We start from the raw sequence: 21,186 nt of genomic DNA, 5'->3' as shown, positions 1-21,186 counted from the left end.
GTGCTATACCCCAGTGTTATACAGTGACAGACCTGTCCGCAACAGTGCTATACCCCAGTGTTGTACAGTGACAGACCTGTCCCCACCAGTGCTGTACCCCAGTGTTGTACAGTGACAGACCTGTCCGCAACAGTGCTATACCCCAGTGTTATACAGTGACAGACCTGTCCCCACCAGTGCTGTACCCCAGTGTTGTACAGTGACAGACCTGTCCGCAACAGTGCTATACCCCAGTGTTATACAGTGACAGACCTGTCCGCAACAGTGCTATACCCCAGTGTTATACAGTGACAGACCTGTCCGCAACAGTGCTGTACCCCAGTGTTGTACAGTGACAGACCTGTCCGCAACAGTGCTGTACCCCAGTGTTATACAGTGACAGACCTGTCCCCACCAGTACTTTAGCCCAGTGTTATACAGTGACACACCTGTCCCCACCAGTACTGTACCCCAGTGTTATACAGTGACACACCTGTCCGCAACAGTGCTATACCCCAGTGTTATACAGTGACACACCTGTCCGCACCAGTAATGTATCCGTGTTATACAGTGACAGACCAGTCCCCACCAGTGCTGTACCCCAGTATTATACAGTGACAGACCTGTCCCCACCAGTACTGTGTACCCCAGTGTTATATAGCAACAGACCTGCCCCCACCAGTACCCTGTACCCCAGTATTATACAGTGACAGACCTGTCCGCAACAGTGCTATACCCCAGTGTTGTACAGTGACAGACCTGTCCCCATCAGTGCTATACCCCAGTGTTATACAGTGACAGACCTGTCCGCAACAGTGCTATACCCCAGTGTTGTACAGTGACTGACCTGTCCCCACCAGTGCTGTACCCCAGTGTTGTACAGTGACAGACCTGTCCGCAACAGTGCTGTATCCCAGTGTTGTACAGTGACAGACCTGTCCCCACCAGTACTGTAGCCCAGTGTTATACAGTGACACACCTGTCCCCACCAGTACTGTACCCGTGTTATACAGTGACACACCTGTCCGCAACAGTGCTATACCCCAGTGTTATACAGTGACACACCTGTCCGCACCAGTAATGTATCCGTGTTCTACAGTGACAGACCAGTCCCCACCAGTACTGTACCCCAGTGTTATACAGTGACACACCTGTCCGCAACAGTGCTATACCCCAGTGTTATACAGTGACACACCTGTCCGCACCAGTAATGTATCCGTGTTATACAGTGACAGACCAGTCCCCACCAGTGCTGTACCCCAGTGTTATACAGTGACAGACCTGTCCCCACCAGTGCTGTACCCCAGTGTTATACAGTGACACACCTGTCCGCAACAGTGCTATACCCCAGTGTTATAGAGTGACACACCTGTCCGCACCAGTAATGTATCCGTGTTATACAGTGACAGACCTGTCCCCACCAGTACTGTGTACCCCAGTGTTATATAGCAACAGACCTGTCCCCACCAGTACCCTGTACCCCAGTATTATACAGTGACAGACCTGTCCGCAACAGTGCTATACCCCAGTGTTGTACAGTGACAGACCTGTCCGCAACAGTGCTATACCCCAGTGTTGTACAGTGACAGACCTGTCCCCACCAGTACTGTACCCCAGTGTTGTACAGTGACAGACCTGTCCCCACCAGTACTGTACCCCAGTGTTGTACAGTGACAGACCTGTCCGCAACAGTGCTATACCCCAGTGTTATACAGTGACAGACCTGTCCGCAACAGTGCTGTACCCCAGTGTTGTACAGTGACAGACCTGTCCCCACCAGTACTGTACCCCAGTGTTATACAGTGACACACCTGTCCGCAACAGTGCTATACCCCAGTGTTATACAGTGACACACCTGTCCGCACCAGTAATGTATCCGTGTTCTACAGTGACAGACCAGTCCCCACCAGTACTGTACCCCAGTGTTATACAGTGACAGACCTGTCCCCACCAGTACTGTACCCCAGTATTATACCGTGACAGACCTGTCCCAGTGTTATACAGTGACAGACCTGTCCCCACCAGTACTGTGTACTCCAGTGTTATATAGCAACAGACCTGTCCCCACCAGTACTGTACCCCAGTGTTATAGTGACAGACCTGTCCCCACCAGTACTGTACACCCCAGTGTTATACAGTGACAGACCTGTCCCCACCAGTACTGTACCCCAGCGTTATACAGTGACACACCTGTCCGCAACAGTGCTATACCCCAGTGTTATACAGTGACACACCTGTCCGCACCAGTAATGTATCCGTGTAATACAGTGACAGACCAGTCCCCACCAGTACTGTACCCCAGTGTTATACAGTGACAGACCTGTCCCCACCAGTACTGTACCCCAGTATTATACCGTGACAGACCTGTCCCAGTGTTATACAGTGACAGACCTGTCCCCACCAGTACTGTGTACCCCAGTGTTATATAGCAACAGACCTGTCCCCACCAGTACTGTACCCCAGTGTTATAGTGACAGACCTGTCCCCACCAGTACTGTACACCCCAGTGTTATACAGTGACAGACCTGTCCCCACCAGTACTGTACCCCAGTATTATACAGTGACAGACCTGTCCCCACCAGTACTGTGTACCCCAGTGTTATATAGCAACAGACCTGTCCCCACCAGTACCCTGTACCCCAGTATTATACAGTGACAGACCTGTCCCCACCAGTACTGTACCCCAGTGTTATAGTGACAGACCTATCCCCATCAGTGCTATACCCCAGTGTTGTACAGTGACAGACCTGTCCCCAACAGTACTGTACCCCAGTGTTATACAGTGACACACCTGTCCCAGTGTTACACAGTGAAAGACCCGTCCCCATCAGTGCTATACCCCAGTGTTATACAGTGACAGACCTGTCCCCACCAGTACTGTACCCTAGTATTATACACTGGCGGCACGGTGTCTACACAGCAAGCGGGGACGCTATGCCTTTGTGGCGAGTAGCCCACGTGCCAGTGCAGGTCCTGTCCAGTTACCTGTGTTCCTTGTGTTCCAGCAGCTGGCAGTCTCGACACGTTAACCGATCGCAGGTCTCACAGAAAAGCTTGAGCTGCTCCTGCCTGTGGATGGGACAGAAGAGCATTCGCTGGTTGGACACACTGACCGCCTCTGAGGAAACACAGGAAAGGGTGTGACATGGTCAAGGATTAACACTTTCCACTGCCTTCCCCTTCTGCCCCACCTGGAACGTTAGCTTTGCTCAAATGAAACCACTGTGGTAAATCGCTACATTTAACAGTGTGATCTCAGATCACTGCCGAGGGTGCATCCCGATTATCTTTTCAGCCTTTTGGTCAAACAAGATGCCTACCTGTGTTACTCATTCCCAATAATGGGTTTTTCACATATTCAGCTGCAAACCCAATCTAATTTCAATGGGATTCTAATGCAACAAACCCCAAGCATTAAGCAATCCTTTCCCCTTTCAGCAGTCTTTTGGTACTATTTCTCATTTTCCCCCTCATGTTTGCTGAATTTGTAATCCCTTACACAATACCTGTTTATTACACCTCGTTGCCTTTTTACATTATGTTCTGGCAATCGGCATATTCCAGTTTACAACCAGGCATCGCTCTCACATTAATTTAACTCCAAGTATCCAGGTTTATGTTCGGGTCTTACCATGACATCCTGACACAGCAAGAGGTGGACAAAGCAGTCTGCTGAAACATTTCAACTTTTGGAAACCAGCCATTTAAAATTTAAATCCTCCCCGGGTCCAATGCCTACGGTACCCGGGTGCCAAAGTTCAGATCAATTATCATTGGCTTGAATGGCAATCATCGCGTGCTTAACCATTTAAAGGAGTAAAGCTGCCACACTAATTCCTGACCCCCAAATTCACCCTGCTGGTCTCCTGGTGAGACTCATTGGTGCTGCCGACGGTCTATACATATGGTGGAGTGGGTGCTGGTGAATTGTGTTATATTTACCTGGCGACACATCCTTCTTCTGCCTCACAGTGTGATCTTTTGTAAACTTGACTCTCTGATGGGCCTCGATGCAGGTTTTACAGAGCCACTCGAGACACTCGACACAGAAGCCGCTGGCCTCGGCATTGTCCTCACAGCTCGTACAGACCTGAGCAAAGGAAAGCAGCAAGTGGTTATTGCTCTGGGAGAGCATCTGAACCCCAACTCCAAGCCCGCATGGTTGAAGAGAAAAGAGGAGCATGCCAAGCTCCGAATGCCAATCCTACCGCATCTTCCCATTACACTGCCACACTGTCCCTGCAGAACAGGAGAAGCCCATTTCACCCCTTCAGCCCATTCGGGGATGTAATCTGATCACAATCTTAGCTCCATTTCGGAAAGTGCTCCCTGACTTCATCCTGACCGGCCTAGCTCAAGATAATTGCTCTTTGCTCTGGATTCCCCAATCTGAAAAATGGATTCTCTGATGATCATTTGGAAGTTTTTTATCCACTTAAGCATCTCGACCAAATCACCCCTCAAACCTGGCCACATGGGGAGATTAAAGCATGTCCACAATGCAATTGAGCTAGGGAGCACAAACAAGATGGCTGCCAATCCACTGGGAAAGTTTAATTGCGGTGAAAGCCAGCATTCTTGTGCCATACACTGTGATGTCCAACAATCCAGTTTTTACTGATCTGTGGAAAGATAATCTCTCATATAATATTTATAAGTTACCAGGATCACCAAGTACATAAGGAAGGACATCCGACCTATTTTAGCTCAGTTACTTGGAAAATAAAAATGGCACAGTCCCCCCACGCCGCAGCATCCAACTCTCTCAAACGAGTCGAAGCTTTCACCTGCATTATTCAGACCAGCATTCCACTCTTTTGTCTCCAGTAAAGATGGTTAACCACAGAGCAAATCATTTCCCTAACCTACAGGGAGAGATCCTGATCTGCTAAATTAACCCAGCAAATGAGGCATGAGAAAGTCACACGGGACAGCATGTTACTAAACTGTTATGGAATCTCGAATCACATACGAAGCTTTGCAAGCAAGTGGACTTGCCTTTATATAGCATCACTCATGACTTCAGGGGGTCCCAAAGAACTTGACAGCCAATAAAGGGCTTCTGAACTGCAGGTGCTGTGATATGTAAGAAACCCTGCAGGCAATTTGTGCACAGTAAGATCCCATGCTACAAATGTGGAAATGACCAGGTGAGATGTTTTAGTGAAATTGAGTGAGGAATATTAGCCAGGACATTTGAGTTAACACCTTTGCTCTTCTTCAACAGAGCGCCATGGGTTCCTTTAGGCCCACTCGAGGGGACAAACAGGGCCCCTGGTTTCATCTGAAAGGCAGCACCCTCGACAGTGCAGGACTCCCTCAAACTATACTGGAGAGAGTGTCAGCTGAGATAAAGTGCTTGCATCTCCAGTGTGAGACTTGAACCTGCAGCCTCTTAACTACAACAAGGGAAACACTTTACATTGGACCAAGGTCGGCCCCAGGAGGAAGCTATACATATGCACACTCATTTCTTTAAAACATTGCAAATGCTAGAAATCTCAAATCAGAACAGCTAACACTGAAAATATAGAGCAGGTCAGTCTCCAAAGAGGAAAAACAGTAGATTAATGTTTCAAACTTCTTCCTTGCAGCACTGCTGGAAGATTCTCTTTACAGATGTCACCTGACCTGTAGAACATTTCCTGCCTCAAATTAAAAATGTTTATAGTTCACAGTGTTCCACCCAGCAAACAAAAAAAAGCCTAAAGACAACCCTGCGTCCTGTTGGAGATCCTGATCTCCTGCTTCCTCATCGCCCATCCATTTCCTGTTAACCCTTTCTCTGCCAAAACACTGACCAGGCTTTTCAAGTGAAGCTCTGTGTACAGAACGTCCGTGCCAGAGAGAGGCATTAGTCCATACAAGGAAAGTCTTCTATTTATGTAACAATTTTTCACAACCACCCCCACCCTTGGATGTCCCAAACCACTCTGCAGCCATTTTTGGCCATTTAATTAATCTATCAATATCTCTGAAATCTATTGCCTGTGTATTGTCATACCTTTATTGCAACCTGGCCAATTTGCCCCTCATACCTTCATAATTTCCTTTGTTAAAATTGAACGCCCTGGTTTCAGTCTGAACTGCCTCACCTTCAAACATCATGTAAAATTCTATAATATTATCACTTCTCCTTTAAGGTTGCTATGAAGGTAGTACCCTTGCTATAGAGGGAGTGCAGCGAAGGTTTGCCAGGCTGATTCCTGGGATGGCAGGTCTGTCATATGAGAGGAGAATAAGTCAGTTCGGATTATATTACTGGAATTTGGAGGAGTGAGAGGGGATCCCATAGAAACTTATAAAATTCTAACAGGGTAGATTCAGAAAGAATGTTCCCAGTGGTGGGGGTGTCCAGAACTAGGGGCCATAAAGCTCGGCACAACATCGTGGGCCGAAGGGCCTGTTCTGTGCTGTACTGTTCTATGTTCAATGGCATGCCGGTGAAGTGCAGTCACTGTTGTATAGTGAGAAACGCGACACCTAATTTCTGCACAGCAAGATCCCATAGATAGCCATTGATAATGACCAGCTAATCTTTGTATAGGAGAAAATAGATTTTATTAAAATAGAGCAGGATCCAGCCAAAGTCGATGGGAACAGCTCCTTGCGGGTAAGTGTACAACAGAGGAGTGGCGGGTGGGGGGCATTCAGAAAGGAGGTGGGGGGGGGCGGGAGTACAGATCCAACACGTACCCTTTAGGGGGGAATGTAGGGGTGATAAGTTCAGGAAACCCTGGATGTGTAGGACAATTCAGGACTGGATGAGGAAGAGGAGAAAGGTTTTGAGCAGGTCCAAAGGGGGCAATTTAGCTGTGGCCCTTGAGAAACATAGGAATTGCAAGTGGGAATTTAAGAAAACAATTAGAAGAAAAAAAAGGGGCATGAAAAAGGACTTGAAGATATTTTATAACTATATTAAATGGAACCAGTTAACCAGGAAAAGAGTAGGGCACCTGTGTGAAGCCACAGGATCTTGGAAGGGTGTTAAATGAAAACTTCTCTTCAGTCTTCACTCTGGAAAAGGAGAATGCAAGCATGGAATTCAGGAAAAGGGTCTGTGAGGAACTTGCACAGTTTGACATAGGAAATAGAGAGGTATTGGAGGATCTGATGGGCTTTGGACAAATCCCCTGGCCCGGATGAATTGCACCCCAGGCTGCTGTGGGAGGCGAGGCAGGAAATTGCAGGGGCTCTGACACAAATTTTTAATTCCTCTCCGGCCACAGGGAATGTGCCAGAGGACTGGAGGGCGGCTAATGTGGTTCCACTTTTCGAGAAGCGTGGGAGAGATGAACCAGGAAATTACGGACCAGTGAGTCTCATGTCAGTGGTAGGGAAACTATTGGAGAACATTCTGAAGGAGAGGCTTAATATCAACTTTGAAAGGCATGGATTAATTAGAGATAGTCAGGATGACTTTGTCAAATGTTAGGATTTTTCAAAAATGTGATCAATTGTGTGGATGAGGGAAGTTCAGTTGATGTAGTTTATATGGATTTTAGCAAAGCATTTGACAAGGTCCCACATGGGAGACAGATTTAGAAGGTTAAAGCACCTGGAATTCAGGAAAACTTGGTGAGATGGATCAGAAACTAGTTTAGTAATAGGACACAAAGGATAGTAGTAGAAGGCTTTTCGAGTGACTGGAAGTCGGTTACCAGTGGTGTGCCACAAGGATCAATGCTGGGTCCCTTATTATTTGTTATTTACACAAATGATATAGATGAAAATGCAAGTTTGCAGATGACACCAAGATTGGTAGGGTGGTTAATAGTGAAGAAGATGGTGTAGGTTAAAGGAAGATATAAATGGGTTGGGTCAGATGTGGAGATGTTGGCGTTGGACTGGGGTAAGAACAGTAAGAAATCTTACAACACCAGGTTACTTGGATCAGATGGGCAGAGCAGTGGAAGATGGTATTTAACCCTTATAAGTGCGAGATGATGCACATTGGAAGAAGAAACAAAATAAGGGAATACTTGATAAATGGCAGGATACTGGATAGCTCAGAGGAACAGAGGGATCTTGGGGTAATTATTCATAGATCCCTGAAGGTGGCAGAGCAGGTGAATAGGATAGTTAAGAACATAGAACAGTACAGCACAGTACAGGCCCTTCGGCCCACGATGTTGTGCCGAACCTTTTCCGAAACCAAGATCAAGCTATCCCACTCCCTATCATTCTAGTGTGCTCCATGTGCCTATCCAATAACCGCTTGAAAGTTCCTAAAGTGTCTGACTCCACTATCACAGCAGGCAGTCCATTCCACACCCCAACCACTCTCTGAGTAAAGAACCTACCTCGTACATCCCTCCTATATCTTCCACCATGAACCTTATAGTTATGCCCCCTAGTAACAGCTACATCCACCCGAGGAAATAGTCTCTGAACGTCCACTCTATCTATCCCCCTCATCATCTTATAAACCTCTATTAAGTCGCCTCTCAACCTCCTCCGCTCTAAAGAGAAAAACCCTAGCTCCCTCGATCTTTGCTCATAAGACCAAACCAGGGAGCATCCTGGTAATCTCTGCACTCTTTCCAGTGCTTCTTATAGTGAGGTGACCAGAACTGTTAAAAAAGGCATATGGAACACTTGCTTTCATCAGTTATGGTAGAGAATATAAGAGCAAGGAAGTAATGTTGGATAAAAGCAAAATACTGCAGATGCTAGAATCTGAAACAAAAACCGAAAATGCTGGAAAATCTCAGCAGGTCTGACAGTATCTGTGGGGAGAGAATAGAGCCAATGTTTCACATCTGGATGACCCTTCACCAGACTTGAAATGTTGGCTCTATTGTCTCCCCACAGATGCTGTCAGACCTGCTGAGATTTTCCAGTATTTCAAGTAATGTTGGAGGTATACAGAGCATTGGTTAGGCAACAGCTGGAGTCCTGTGTGGAGTTCTGGTCACTTCACTACAGGAAAGATGTAAAAGCACGAGAGGGGGTTCACCAAGATGTTGTCTGGGATAGAGCACTTGAGCTATAAGGAGAGATTGAATAGGCTTGGATTGATTTCTTTAGAGCAGTGAAGGCGGAAGGCGGAGGGGGGGGGCATGATTGAGACATATAAGATTATGAGGGGTGAATAGGAAGCAGCTGCTCCCCTTGGCTGAGAGGTCAATCACGAGGGCATAGTTTCTTTCTTTTTAAAAAAAAATTATGTTCGTATTATTTTCAAAATGACGGTGCACAAGAGATAGCAACAGGAAAAGACCATATGGCCCATCGAGCCTGCTCCACTACTTAATACAATCATGGCTGATCTTGGGCTTCAACACCACTTTCCCACCCACTCCCCATATCCCTTAATTCCCTGGGAAACCAACCATCTGTCAATCCCATCCTTAAATATAATCAACAATGGAGCAGCCACATATTCCAAAGATTCATAGCCCGTTGAGTTAAGGAATTTCTCCTCGTCTCAGTCCTAAATGATCAACTTAATATTTGTCAATTGCATTGCTGCAATGAAGAGAAGTAGGTGTTAGGTATTAATTGTCACTGAGCACATATAAATAGGGGGTTCACGCGCCCACAATCCAACTTGATTAGTCAAGTTTCCTTTGACATTTTGAGTTTTGTTGGTGTCCCACCACTTTAGTTTGATTATTTTAGTGCTCATATGTTCAATTTTTAAAAAAGCATAGAAATTGGGTATAGCTGGGACACTGTATTGTGTGGCAGGAGAGTTGAGAGATTGAACAAGTGAATAGAAGAAAATGCTCGTATCTTGGTTTGTGCTACACCAATCAGCTACTCACATCTAACCATGCAGCACAGCTCAGCACTACATTGGAATGTCGACCTAGGTGACAGTGTGCCTGTCCCTCGACCGAGGCCTCTTTGGTGCTTTCTTCCCTTCTGACACCACGAAGATCGCCCTGGCATGACCAAGTGACTTACTGGGAAAACTCAGGTGTCCGCCTTACTGGCAGCACATTTTCCCACTTGCCACACACTGCACACCAAAGTTCGACACCAGCACAGTCTCTCCCCCCTCTTCCCATACATTTTAAACCAGCCCAACGCTGGAGTGCTGGCTGCTAAGCTACAGTCTCCCACTTGCCTTGGACCTTTTAAGAGGCAAGCTGACAAAAGTTTGGTGGAATCATTCTGCAGCCCAAGAGATTGAAGACCTGTAAATGTACAAAAATAACCACCTCAGCCATTGAATCAGCTTCCCTGGAATGAACCCTTGCCAGTCACTGGGATGAAGCAGGATACAAGATTACCTACAAAGTTGTCCATTGCCAAAAAAGAAATTAGCACCTGTTTTGACAAACAGATCGTAGATCTTTCTGACAAAAAAAACCCAAAACTGTCTATTTTTTAAAAATTATTATACTCGCCCATCCAAATAATGTTGTAGCTGCAAAATCCTTTTCATTTCAGGCAACCTGTGTTACCATCAAGCATTGTCGACCTTCAGGTCAGGACCAAGAGTCAGATGTTGAGTAAAGTTCCTTTCTGCACAACAACATGCATCAGCCTCAAATGTAAATCGTGCCTCATCTGCGCCTGTTTACCATTTCTTCCCATTATCCACCTCTGCCACCCTGTGGCCTACTCAAGGAGAATGCCAATTGGTGATGAACAAAGGCCTCTACTTGTCCTATTAGGCCATGACCACTTGACCAGGCCGAGATTAACCAAACCCATTGGACACAGAGGAGGCTTCTATCTCATCAATCTAGGCTGGAATTGAGCCAGAGGTGAAAGGTTAATATCTAAGCCATTCTGAACAGCCAGTTCCTTTCTCCCATGTTTTGATTGCTTATACTTATAAAATGTAGTTTTAACTTTCATTGCTGTGGGTTCAGGGTCATTGGGTTGGGCTGGAATTTAGCTTCTGTAAGGCTAGAAAACACCATGATGATCACCAAGTCCAGACTATACTAATACTTGAAATCATAGAATCAAGCAGCGCTGGAGGCCATTCGACCCTTATGTGAAAGAGCTATTCAATCCAAGAGCCAGAAATCCCTCCTTTTTCCCCCACAGCCTTGCAAATTTATCTTTTGCAATTATAAATCCATTATCTTGTGGAAAGCAATTATAAAATCAAATTCCACTGACTCAACAGGCAGTACAACCCAATTCATACAACTTTCTATTAAGTAAAAAAAACTGGAATGTCAAAACTTTTCACCTTGCAGTCATCAGGGCAGAATCACAGGAATGCCAAAGGGAATTCAAAGGGACCAACAATTTAAACTGCATGCGATAAAGGTACTGATTGGTTCATAAATGGATCCAATTGGTGTGCCATGGTGATTGCACTGGTTTATTTAATTCAAAAAATCCACAATGCTTGGACATGTTCCTTTTGCCTGCAGAGGACAGATCATTGAATTAAAAGATATGTTGCTTATTTGAGCCAAAAACAACCGATAATCCAGCAGAGATGGCAAAGGAGGATTCTGGGAGATGTCGACTCAGTTACCTCGACCGTACTGTGGGTAGAGGAAGAACCCGTCCAATGACAAACAGGAGGAAGATCATCTGGCAGAGGAGGATTCTGGGAGCTGAAGAGGATAGTCTATGCACCCACCATCACACTAACATTGAAATTTATTTACACGTTACTCATTTCTGTGGTAGGCAGAATGTATTTTTGGCTTGACAGCAGTATCGTGTTAGTGAAAAATACTACTCATGTTGCTGCTTCATAGTAGCAGTGTGGAATGGCGTGCTTCAATTATTGGTCAGATTTTTGAGATAGCCTTCCAGGGCAAATTGAGGTAGACTGGGCATTTTAAGTCTGAAAGGGGTCGCCTTCGGCCATTCGTGAGTGCGTGTGCAATACGCAACCTGCAATGATCTGATTAGGAGAACTTTACATAGAACATTGAACATTCTTTACATAGAATACAGCACAGAAACAGGCCCTTTGGCCATGGATGTTGTGCCAAACATTACGCCAAATTAAACTAATCCTTTCTGTCTGCCCTTGGTTCATATCCCTCTGTTCCTTGCATATGCATGTGCTTATCTAAAAGCCCCTTAAATGCCCCCATCGTATCTTCCTGCACCGCCACCCCTGGCAGCACGTTCCAGACACCTACCAATCGGTGTAAAAAAAACTTGCCCCTAACATCACCTTTGAACTTTCCCCCTCTCACCTTAAGTGCAAGCCCCCTAGATTTGGATATTTCAATTCTGGGAAAAAAATTCCGACTGTCAACCCCATCTATGCCCCTCATAATTTTATAGACTTCTATCAGGTCTCCCTTCAGCCTCCTCCGCTCCAGAGAAAACAAACCCAGTTTGTCCAGCCTCTCCTTAGCACTCATACCCTCTAATTCAGGCAGCATCTTGGAACACCTCTTCTGCACCCTCACCAAAGCCTCCACATCCTGCCGATAATGTGGCGACCAGAATTAAATGCACTGCTCTAAGTGCAGCCTAACCAAAGTTTTATAAAGCTGCAACATGGCATCATGAATGGGGACCAGTCGTGTTGCCCTTGTCGACAGAACCAGAGGCTATTGAAGCCCCCCAAGGTGGCCGAAGGCAAGGGGGTGCCCCTTGCGCAGTGCCAGCCTGGGACCTTGGCAATGCTTGCTGAACACTCTACACCTGCAATCATGGAGGGAGGGAAGGAGTTGGGCCGCTCTGCATGCAATCAGTTGGGGGGGGGACACGATCGGTTTCGGCAGCCAAGGGGCTATATTTTCCGGTAGTGTGGGGCTTGCGATTAGCCTCGGGCCCCCCGCGATTGCGGCAGGGGAGGGGCTGTGTTGAGGCTGGCTGCAGCAGCAAAGGCCTGACAATTCTCTCTCCCTCTATCAGGCCTCTGCTGTTGGAACTGCGCATGTGCCACCTCAGGAGATCTGCACATGCACAATAGTTCCCTCTGCTGCCTGATCAAGTTAGCTGGTGAATTGAACCCCGCCCAATGCCTCTAGTAGCTAGAAACAGTCTAGCCCATTTTGTCATCCACTATGTGCACAAGATTGGGAGTAAAAACTCACCCAAAAAACAGATCTGCAACTCTCCCATTTTCACGCTAGCTGGACACTAAGGATTATTCTCGTTAATGCTGCCCTATATTCCTCAGTACCATTTCCTAACAAAAAATTAAATCTCTGTTTTGAAATTTTTAATTAGCCCAGCATCCACAGCTTTGTCTTTTGGTGGAGTGGAGAAAATTAGTTCTCCATATTTTCACTATTCTTTACACGAGGTGGTGCTTCCTGACATCACTCCCAAATGACCCAACTCATTTTAAATGAAATGTTAGGAAAGCCAGACTGTTCTGGAGCTGGGCACCTCAGGTCCTGAATGACACAGGACAGTGTCACATTGCTGTCCCGCAGCATGTGCGGAGGTGGTTTACTGAGGTCCCTGGGCTGCATTACTCCCTTGTGCGAGAGACACAGCATAAGGCATTAATCTAGGTTTGGCATCATTGCCAAGCTCACAATGTGTTGCACCTTTTGGGACTACCTATACAAGAGATAAAATCCACCTTTTTGACCAAACGGTCCAGGGCGGCACGGTAGCACAGTGGTTAGCACTGCTGCTTCACAGTGCCAGGGACCCGGGTTCGATTCCCAGCTTGTGTCTGTGTGGAGTTTGCACGTTCTCCCCCTGTCTGCGTGGGTTTCCTCCAGGTACTCCGGTTTCCTCCCACATTCTGAAAGACGTGCTGGTTAGGTGCATTGACCCGAACAGGCGCCGGACTGTGGCGACTAGGGGAATTTCACGGTAACTTCATTGCAGTGTTAATGTAAGCCTTACTTGTGACTAATGAATAAACTTTACTTTAACTTTAAACCATTCGTCGCTTCTCCCAATATCTGTGCCTGACTTAGCGACAGATTTGGTCTGGTGGTAACACACCAGCAAGACACCTAGAGTTTTGTTAAAAGTGCTATTTAAATTAAAGTTGTTGTAGCTGTATTGTCTCCTACTACTGCTTACCCAAATTACATTTTATAAACCGGTTCTTCTACATGTATCCTAACCTATGGTCCAGTTGTGTTTATTTAATGCTAGCCAAAACCTGGGTCACAAGATTTCTGGTGTGACTTCCAGTAAGGCTTTCTGTACAACTTCCCCACCCACCATCCCTCCCCTTTGCTCCCTCCTCCTCCCTGACTAACACTTCTATAGGAGGCATCTGCATTGAAGGGCATGTTACAGTTTCTAATGAGAACAGACAATTATACCATTGGTGCTTGGAGCTCAGCACAGGGGCACTATGCAGAATAAAACCCAAACACTGGTCTCAGACATTCAGCTGCCTGCTCACAAAAGTTCAGAGGCCAAGTCACCATCACCCAGGCTAAAAAAAGTGAACATGAAAGAAATAAAGACTAGGTTTGTATTTATATACAACCTTTCACAACTTTAGCACTCTACGTCCAATCCAGGACTGTTCTAAGTGCACACCATTGCAACTTTGGTAACACTGCCTCAGATTTACACAGTCAAGTCCTCCAAACAGTAATAATGGCCAGATCTTTTTATTTGAAGTGATGTTGGCTGATTGATAAATATATCAGACAGTGATGAGAGTTCCTCTGCTTTTCTTCAAAATGCTGCCCTGGGATTTTTATCACCTCTTCCCAGGACAAACGGAGCCTCAGCTTAACACCTCTCCCAAAGAAAAAGCACCTCTGCCAGTGCAGCATCCCTTCACAAGGCTCAAGAGCCAAAGGTGGGGACCCAAATTCCAAGGCCATACTGGAATACTGTACACAGCTCTGGTTGGGTCCACGCACACACACACACTGTGCAGCTCCCAGCAAAGAGGCCAACCATCAGCCTTACGGAAGAAAACTCAACTATGTAATTCAGAGACACTTCAAATCTCAAAAGAGAGCAAAGTCTCAGAAGGGGACTTCAAGAACATAATGGAGAACAGGATGGAGAAAGTAAACGGATATCCTTCAGCCACAATAAGGTTGCACACTAGTTTAGGGCTACGAAACGCAGCTTTGGAATAACTGTCGAGAAGTATTTCTTTGGGCACAAAGTGATCAATAGCTGGGGCAGGCTGCCAGGAAGGAATGGAGACCCAGACACCACAGCCATTTAGGAAGAGCTGAATGTTATCACAGGAAGAGTGGGTGATTGGTGAGACAACCTCTGGCCATACTGGATAACGATTAAATTGCGCAGCAGAGGCACTGAAATGGAAGATCACAACGTGGCAGCTGTGTACTGTCGTTGTTACACAATGCCGTGCGTGCTTGCAGCAGTAACAGTGTCTCCAACGGTGCCTTTGCAACACTGAGTGCTTGCAACTTCCACTGGAAATATGCCCAGAACTTTGAGTGACAAAGTGTACCGGGGATGGGGTGGACGTGGGGGAATGAGGAAGGGAAGGTAAAAATCGATGATTGCAGTGCCTACCCTCGGCACCGGGGGGAAACAAACAAGATTCCTCTTTCTTCAAGAACTCAGTGAACAAATGTGCTCTTCAAACTCTGTCACAACACCCATATTCATGTATGAGTCTGTTCTGAGCGTGCTTCCATTGGCGCCGTTGCAAACACGCATGGCACACACTGCACTGCCAGTCAGATAAATCTCTGACCTTCCATCTCAGTAACCCTGCCATGAGTTTTAAACATTTCCAAATTCCCTCGAACAACAGTTTTGTCACTAAGTTCCCATATAGCAACTGAAATGGTTCCCCTGGTTGAAGAGCGAGTATTCAAAAGGCAGTAACAGCTTGAACCTACTACAACAGAACAGGCACTGCGCCAAATTGCAGAAAGGTTTCCAACAAAATAACATTTAGCAGCTTGCATTTATAAGCCGCCTTTAATGTAGCAATCACATCTTTCAAACATTGCGAAACACATCGTTTCATCACATGAAACGATGGGAGCAAGTTTTCCTAGATCTGGTCCTGTGTAATGACATAGGAATAATTAATGATCTTGCAAGTAGGGATCCTCTCAGAAGAAGTGATCACAATATGGTTGAATTTAAAATACAGATGGAGCGTGAGAAGGTAAAATCCAATGCCAGTGTCTTGTGCTTAAACAAAGGGATGAGGGAGGAGTTGGCTAAGGTAGACTAGGAGCAAACACTTTATGATGAGACAAGTGAGAAACAGTGGAGGACTTTCAAAGTGATCTTTCACAGTGCTCAGCAAAAGTATATACCAGTGATGAGGAAGGACTGTAGAAAGAGAGAAAATCAGCCATGGATATCTAAGGAAATAAAGGAGGGTATCAAATTGAAAGGAAATGTACGCAAAGTGGCAAAGATTAGTGGGAAAGTAGAGGATTGGGAAATCTTTAAAGGTCAACAGAAAGCCACAAAAAAGCTATAAAGAAAAGTAAGATGGATTATGAGAGTAAACTAGCTCAGAATATAAAAACACAGCAAAAGTTTCTACACATGTATAAAACGAAAAAGTAAACATTGGTCCTTCAGGGGATGAGAAGGGAGATGTAATAACTGGAAATGAGAAAATGGCTGAAGCATTGAACAGGTATTTTGTGTCGGTCTTCCCAGTGGAAGACACAAATAACATGCCAAAAATTGATGACAGGAAGGCTATGGCAGGTGAGGACCTAGAAACTATCATTATCACGAAAGAGGTAGTGTTGGGCAAGCTAATGGGGCTAAAGGTAGACAAGTCTCCTGGTCCTGATGGAATGCATCCCAGGGTACTAAAAGAGATGGTGGGGGAAGTAGCAAATGCACTAGGGGTAATTTATCAAAATTCGCTGGACTCTGGGGTGGTTCCTGCAGATTGGAAAATAGCAAATATAATGCCACTGTTTAAAAAAAGGAGGTAGACAAAAGGTGGGTAACTATAGGCCGATTAGCTTAACTTTTGTAGTATGGAAAATGCTTGAATCTATCATCAAGGAAGAAATAGCGAGACACCTGGATATAAATTATCCCATTGGTAAGACGCAGCATGGGTTCATGAAGGGCAGGTCATGTTTGACTAATTTGGTGGAATTCTTTGAGAACATTACATGCGCAGTGGACAATGGGGAACCTGTGGATGTGGTGTATCAGGATTTCCAGAAGGCATTTGACAAGGTGCCACACCAAAGACTGCTGCATCAGATAAAGGTGCACGGTGTTATGGGTAAATGTATTAGCATGGATAGAGGATTGGTTAACTAACAGAAAGCAAAGAGTGGGGGTAAATGGGTGTTTTTCTGGTTGGCGATCAGTGGCTAGTGGTGCGTCTCAGGGATCAGTGTTGGGACCGCAATTATTTACGATTTACTTGGATGATTTGGAGTTGGGGACCAATGTAGTGTGTCAAAATTCACAGATGACACCAAGATGAGTGGCAGAGTGAATTATGCAGAGGATGCTGAAAGTCTGCAAAGGGATATAGATAGTCTAAGTGTGTGGGCGAGTGTCTGACAAAATGAGTGGGCGAGGGTCTGGCAGATGGAGTACAATGTTGGTAAATGTGAGGTCATCCATTTTGGTAGGAATAACAGCAAAATGGACTATTATTTAAATAGTAAAAAATTGCAGCATGCTGCTGTGCAGAGGGACCTGGGTGTTCTTGTGCAAGAATCACAAGGAGTTGGTTTGCAGGTGCAGCAGATAATTAAGGCTGCAAATGGAATTTTGTCCTTCATTGCTTGAGGCATGAAGTTTAAAAACAGCGAGGTTATGTTGCAGCTGTACAAGGTGCTGGTGAGGCCACACTTGGAGTACTGTGTACAGTTTCGGTCTCCTTACTTGAGAAAGGATATACTGGCACTGGAGGGAGTGCAGAGGAGATTCACTAGGTTGATTCCGGAGTTGAGAGGGTTGGCTTATAAGGAGAGACTGAATAGACTGGGGCTATACTCATTGGAATTCAGAAGAATGAGGGGAGATCTTATAGAAACACTGGCGGGTGATACTAGAACTAGGGGGCATGGCCTCAAAATAAGGGGGAACAGATTTCGGACTGAGTTGAGGAGGAACTTCTTCACACAACGGATTGTGAATCTGTGGAATTCCCTGCCCAGGGAAGCAGTTGAATGTTTTTAAGGCAAGGATAGATAAATTTTTGAAATTTTTAAATTACCACAAGTGCATTTGCTACTTCCCCCACCATCTCTTTTAGTACCCTGGGAATTCAAAAATTTATCTATCTGAATTCCAATGAGTACAGCCCCAGTCGACTCAGTCTCTCCTCATAAGCCAACCCTCTCAACTCCGGAATCAACCTAGTGAATCTCCTCTGCACTCCCTCCAGTGCCAGTATATCCTTTCTCAAAAAGGAATTATGGGCTATGGTGAGTGGGCGGGTAAGTGGAGCTGAGTCCACGAAAAATCAGCCATGATCTTATTGAATGACGGAGCAGTCTCGAGGGGCCAGATAGCATACTCCTTGTTCTTATGAAATGAAGCTATCATAAATATCAGTTGAACGATTGACCACTTAATCTACTTGGGGAGTGGGTAGGAGTGGTACCTTGCACCACTCGAATGCTGCTGGGAGCTTTTAAGCTCCCACCCCAGGAGACTGACTGGGTCCTCAGGTTAATGGCTCATGTGAAAAAACAGCACCTTAGTTTTTTAAAAATTTATGTGTCACAAGTAGGCAACATTAGCACTGCAATGAAGTTATAGAGTCGTAGAGTCATTGAGGTTTACAGCATGGAAACAGGCCCTCCGGCCCAACTTGTCCATGCTGCCCTTTTTTTAAAACCCCGAAGCTAGTTCCAATTGCCCGCATTTGGCCCATATCCCTCTATACCCATCTTACCCATGTAACCGTCTAAATGCTTTTTAAAAGACAAAATTGTACTCACCTCTACTACTACCTCTGGCAGCTTGTTCCAGACACTCAACATCCTGTGTGTTAAAAAATAGCCCCTCTGGACACTTCTGTATCTCTCCCCTCTCATCTTAAACCTATGCCTAGTTTTAGACTCCCCTACCTTTGGGAAAAGATGTTAACTATCTAGCTGATCTATGCCCCTCATTATTTCATAGACCTCTATAAGATCACCCCTCAACCTTCTACGCTCCAGAGAAAAAAGTCTCAATCTATCCAGCCTCTCCTTATAACTCAAACCATCAAGTCCCGATAGCATTCTAGTAAATCTTTTCTGCACTCATTCTAGTTTAATAATATCCTTTCTATAATAGGATGACCAGAATTGCACACAGTATTCCAAGTGTGGCCTCACCAATGTCTTGTACAACTTCAACAAGACATTCCAACTCCTGTATTCAATGCTCTTACCGATGAAACCAAGCATGCTGAATGCCTTCTTCACCATTCTGTCCACCTGTGACTCCACTTTCAAGGAGCTATGAACATGTACCCCTAGATCTCTTTGTTCTGTAATTCTCCCCAACGTCCTACCATTAACTGAGTAAGTCCTGCCCTGGTTCAATCTACCAAACTGCATCACCTCACATTTATCTAAATTAAACTCCATCTACCATTCGTCAGTCCACTGGCGCAATTGATCAAGATCCCATTGCAATTGGAGATAACTTTCTTCACTGTCCACTCTGCCACCAATCTTGGTGTCATCTGCAAACTTACTAACCATGCCTCCTATATTCTCATCCAAATCATTAATATAAATGACAAATAACAGTGGACCTAGCACTGATCCCTGAAGCACACTGCTGGTCACAGGCCTCCAGTTTGAAAAACAGCCCTCTACAATCACCCTCTGGCTTTTGTCAAGAATGATGTGGAGATGCCGGGATCATCGACACAGATGCCATCATCTCACGTGAGAACACCATCCACCAGGTACACGGTACATACTCTTGCAATTCGGCCAACGTTGTCTACCTGATACGCTGCAAGAAAGGATGTCCCGAGGCATGGTACATTGGGGAAACTATGCAGACGCTGCGACAACGGATGAATGAACACCGCTCGACAATCACCAGGCAAGACTGTTCTCTTCCTGTTGGGGAGCACTTCAGCGGTCACGGGCATTCGGCCTCTGATATTCGGGTAAGCGTTCTCCAAGGCGGCCTTCGTGACACACAACAGCGCAGAGTCGCTGAGCAGAAACTGATAGCCAAGTTCCGCACACACGAGGACGGCCTCAACCGGGATATTGGGTTCATGTCACACTATTTGTAACTCCCACAGTTGCATGGACCTGCAGAGTTTCACTGGCTGTCTTGTCTGGAGACAATACACATCTTTTTAGCCTGTCTTGATGCTCTCTCCACTCACATTGTTTTGTTTCTTAAAGACTTGATTAGTTGTAAGTATTCGCAATCCAACCATTATTCATGTAAATTGAGTCTGTGTCTTTATAAGCTCTGTTTGTGAGCAGAATTCCCACTCACCTGAAGAAGGAGCTTAGAGCTCCGAAAGCTTGTGTGGCTTTTGCTACCAAATAAACCTGTTGGACTTTAACCTGGTGTTGTTAAACTTCTTATTTTGTCAAGAAGCCAATTTTGTATCCATTTAGCTACCTCAGCCTGGATCCCGTGAGATTTAACCTTATGCAACAACCTACCATGCAGTACCTTGTCAAAGGCCTTGCTAAAGTCCATGTAGACAACAAGTTACTGCGAAAATCCCCTCCAATAACAGCAGCTTTCTTTCAACTGCCCTCTTGAGTGCCCACCTAAATAATATGCTCAAATTCTGTGGTGCTTAAAAAGCCCTTTTAGCACAGAGACAACTGCGTCAAGATAAAAAGTCACCTCTTGGGCAGCACTTCTAGATATCAAAGACATGAAAGACATTATATAATGTCGCTTTTCTTAACTCTAGTTTGCCTTTACTTACCAAAACATGCACACATCCTGGCCAACACAATGAACATTATTGTGACTATCAAACACACAAGTGGGGTAAATCTCTGATCTGTACCCATGGGAGTTTCAAAGAATGAGAGGTGATCTCACTGAAACATACAAGATCCCGAGGGGATTTGATAGGGTGAATATCAGGAGGATGTTTCTTCTTGTGGGGGATACTAAAACCAGTGGATACAGTTTCAGAATAAGGTCGCCCTTTTAAGACAGACATGGGAAACCAGCCCCCCCCCCATACCCCGCAACCCTCAGAGGGTCATTAGTCCATCTTCCCCGGAAGAAGTGGAGGCCAAGTCCATTAAATTTATTCACGGCTGAGTTAGAGAGATTTTTGATAGATAAAGGGAGTCAAGGATTATGGGGGTGCAGACAGGAATGTGGGGTTGAGACCACAACCAGATCAGCCATGACTTTATTGAATGGTAGAACAGGTTCAAAAGCACCGAATGGCTTACTCCT

General features: G+C 45.5%; 1 protein-coding gene across 4 annotated transcripts in view; it reads right to left on the bottom strand.

Moving 5' to 3' along the window:
* Positions 1-21,186, bottom strand: part of LOC144498707 (E3 ubiquitin-protein ligase TRIM33-like) — a 147,657-nt gene that overhangs the window by 51,561 nt on the left and 74,910 nt on the right. For all 4 annotated transcript variants that reach the window (XM_078220245.1, XM_078220247.1, XM_078220243.1 and 1 more), the window contains exons 3-4: positions 3,922-4,069; positions 2,965-3,097 (exon numbers count right to left, since the gene is read on the bottom strand). In XM_078220245.1, coding sequence (XP_078076371.1) covers positions 2,965-3,097; positions 3,922-4,069 — 281 coding nt within the window. The remainder of the gene's footprint in view (positions 1-2,964; positions 3,098-3,921; positions 4,070-21,186) is intronic.

This window comes from Mustelus asterias, chromosome 9 (genome assembly GCF_964213995.1).
Source record: "Mustelus asterias chromosome 9, sMusAst1.hap1.1, whole genome shotgun sequence".
Classification (NCBI taxonomy): Eukaryota; Metazoa; Chordata; class Chondrichthyes; order Carcharhiniformes; family Triakidae; genus Mustelus; species Mustelus asterias.
The sequence above is the reverse complement of the archived record's forward strand: the minus strand, read 5'-3'. Positions and strand labels throughout refer to the sequence as shown.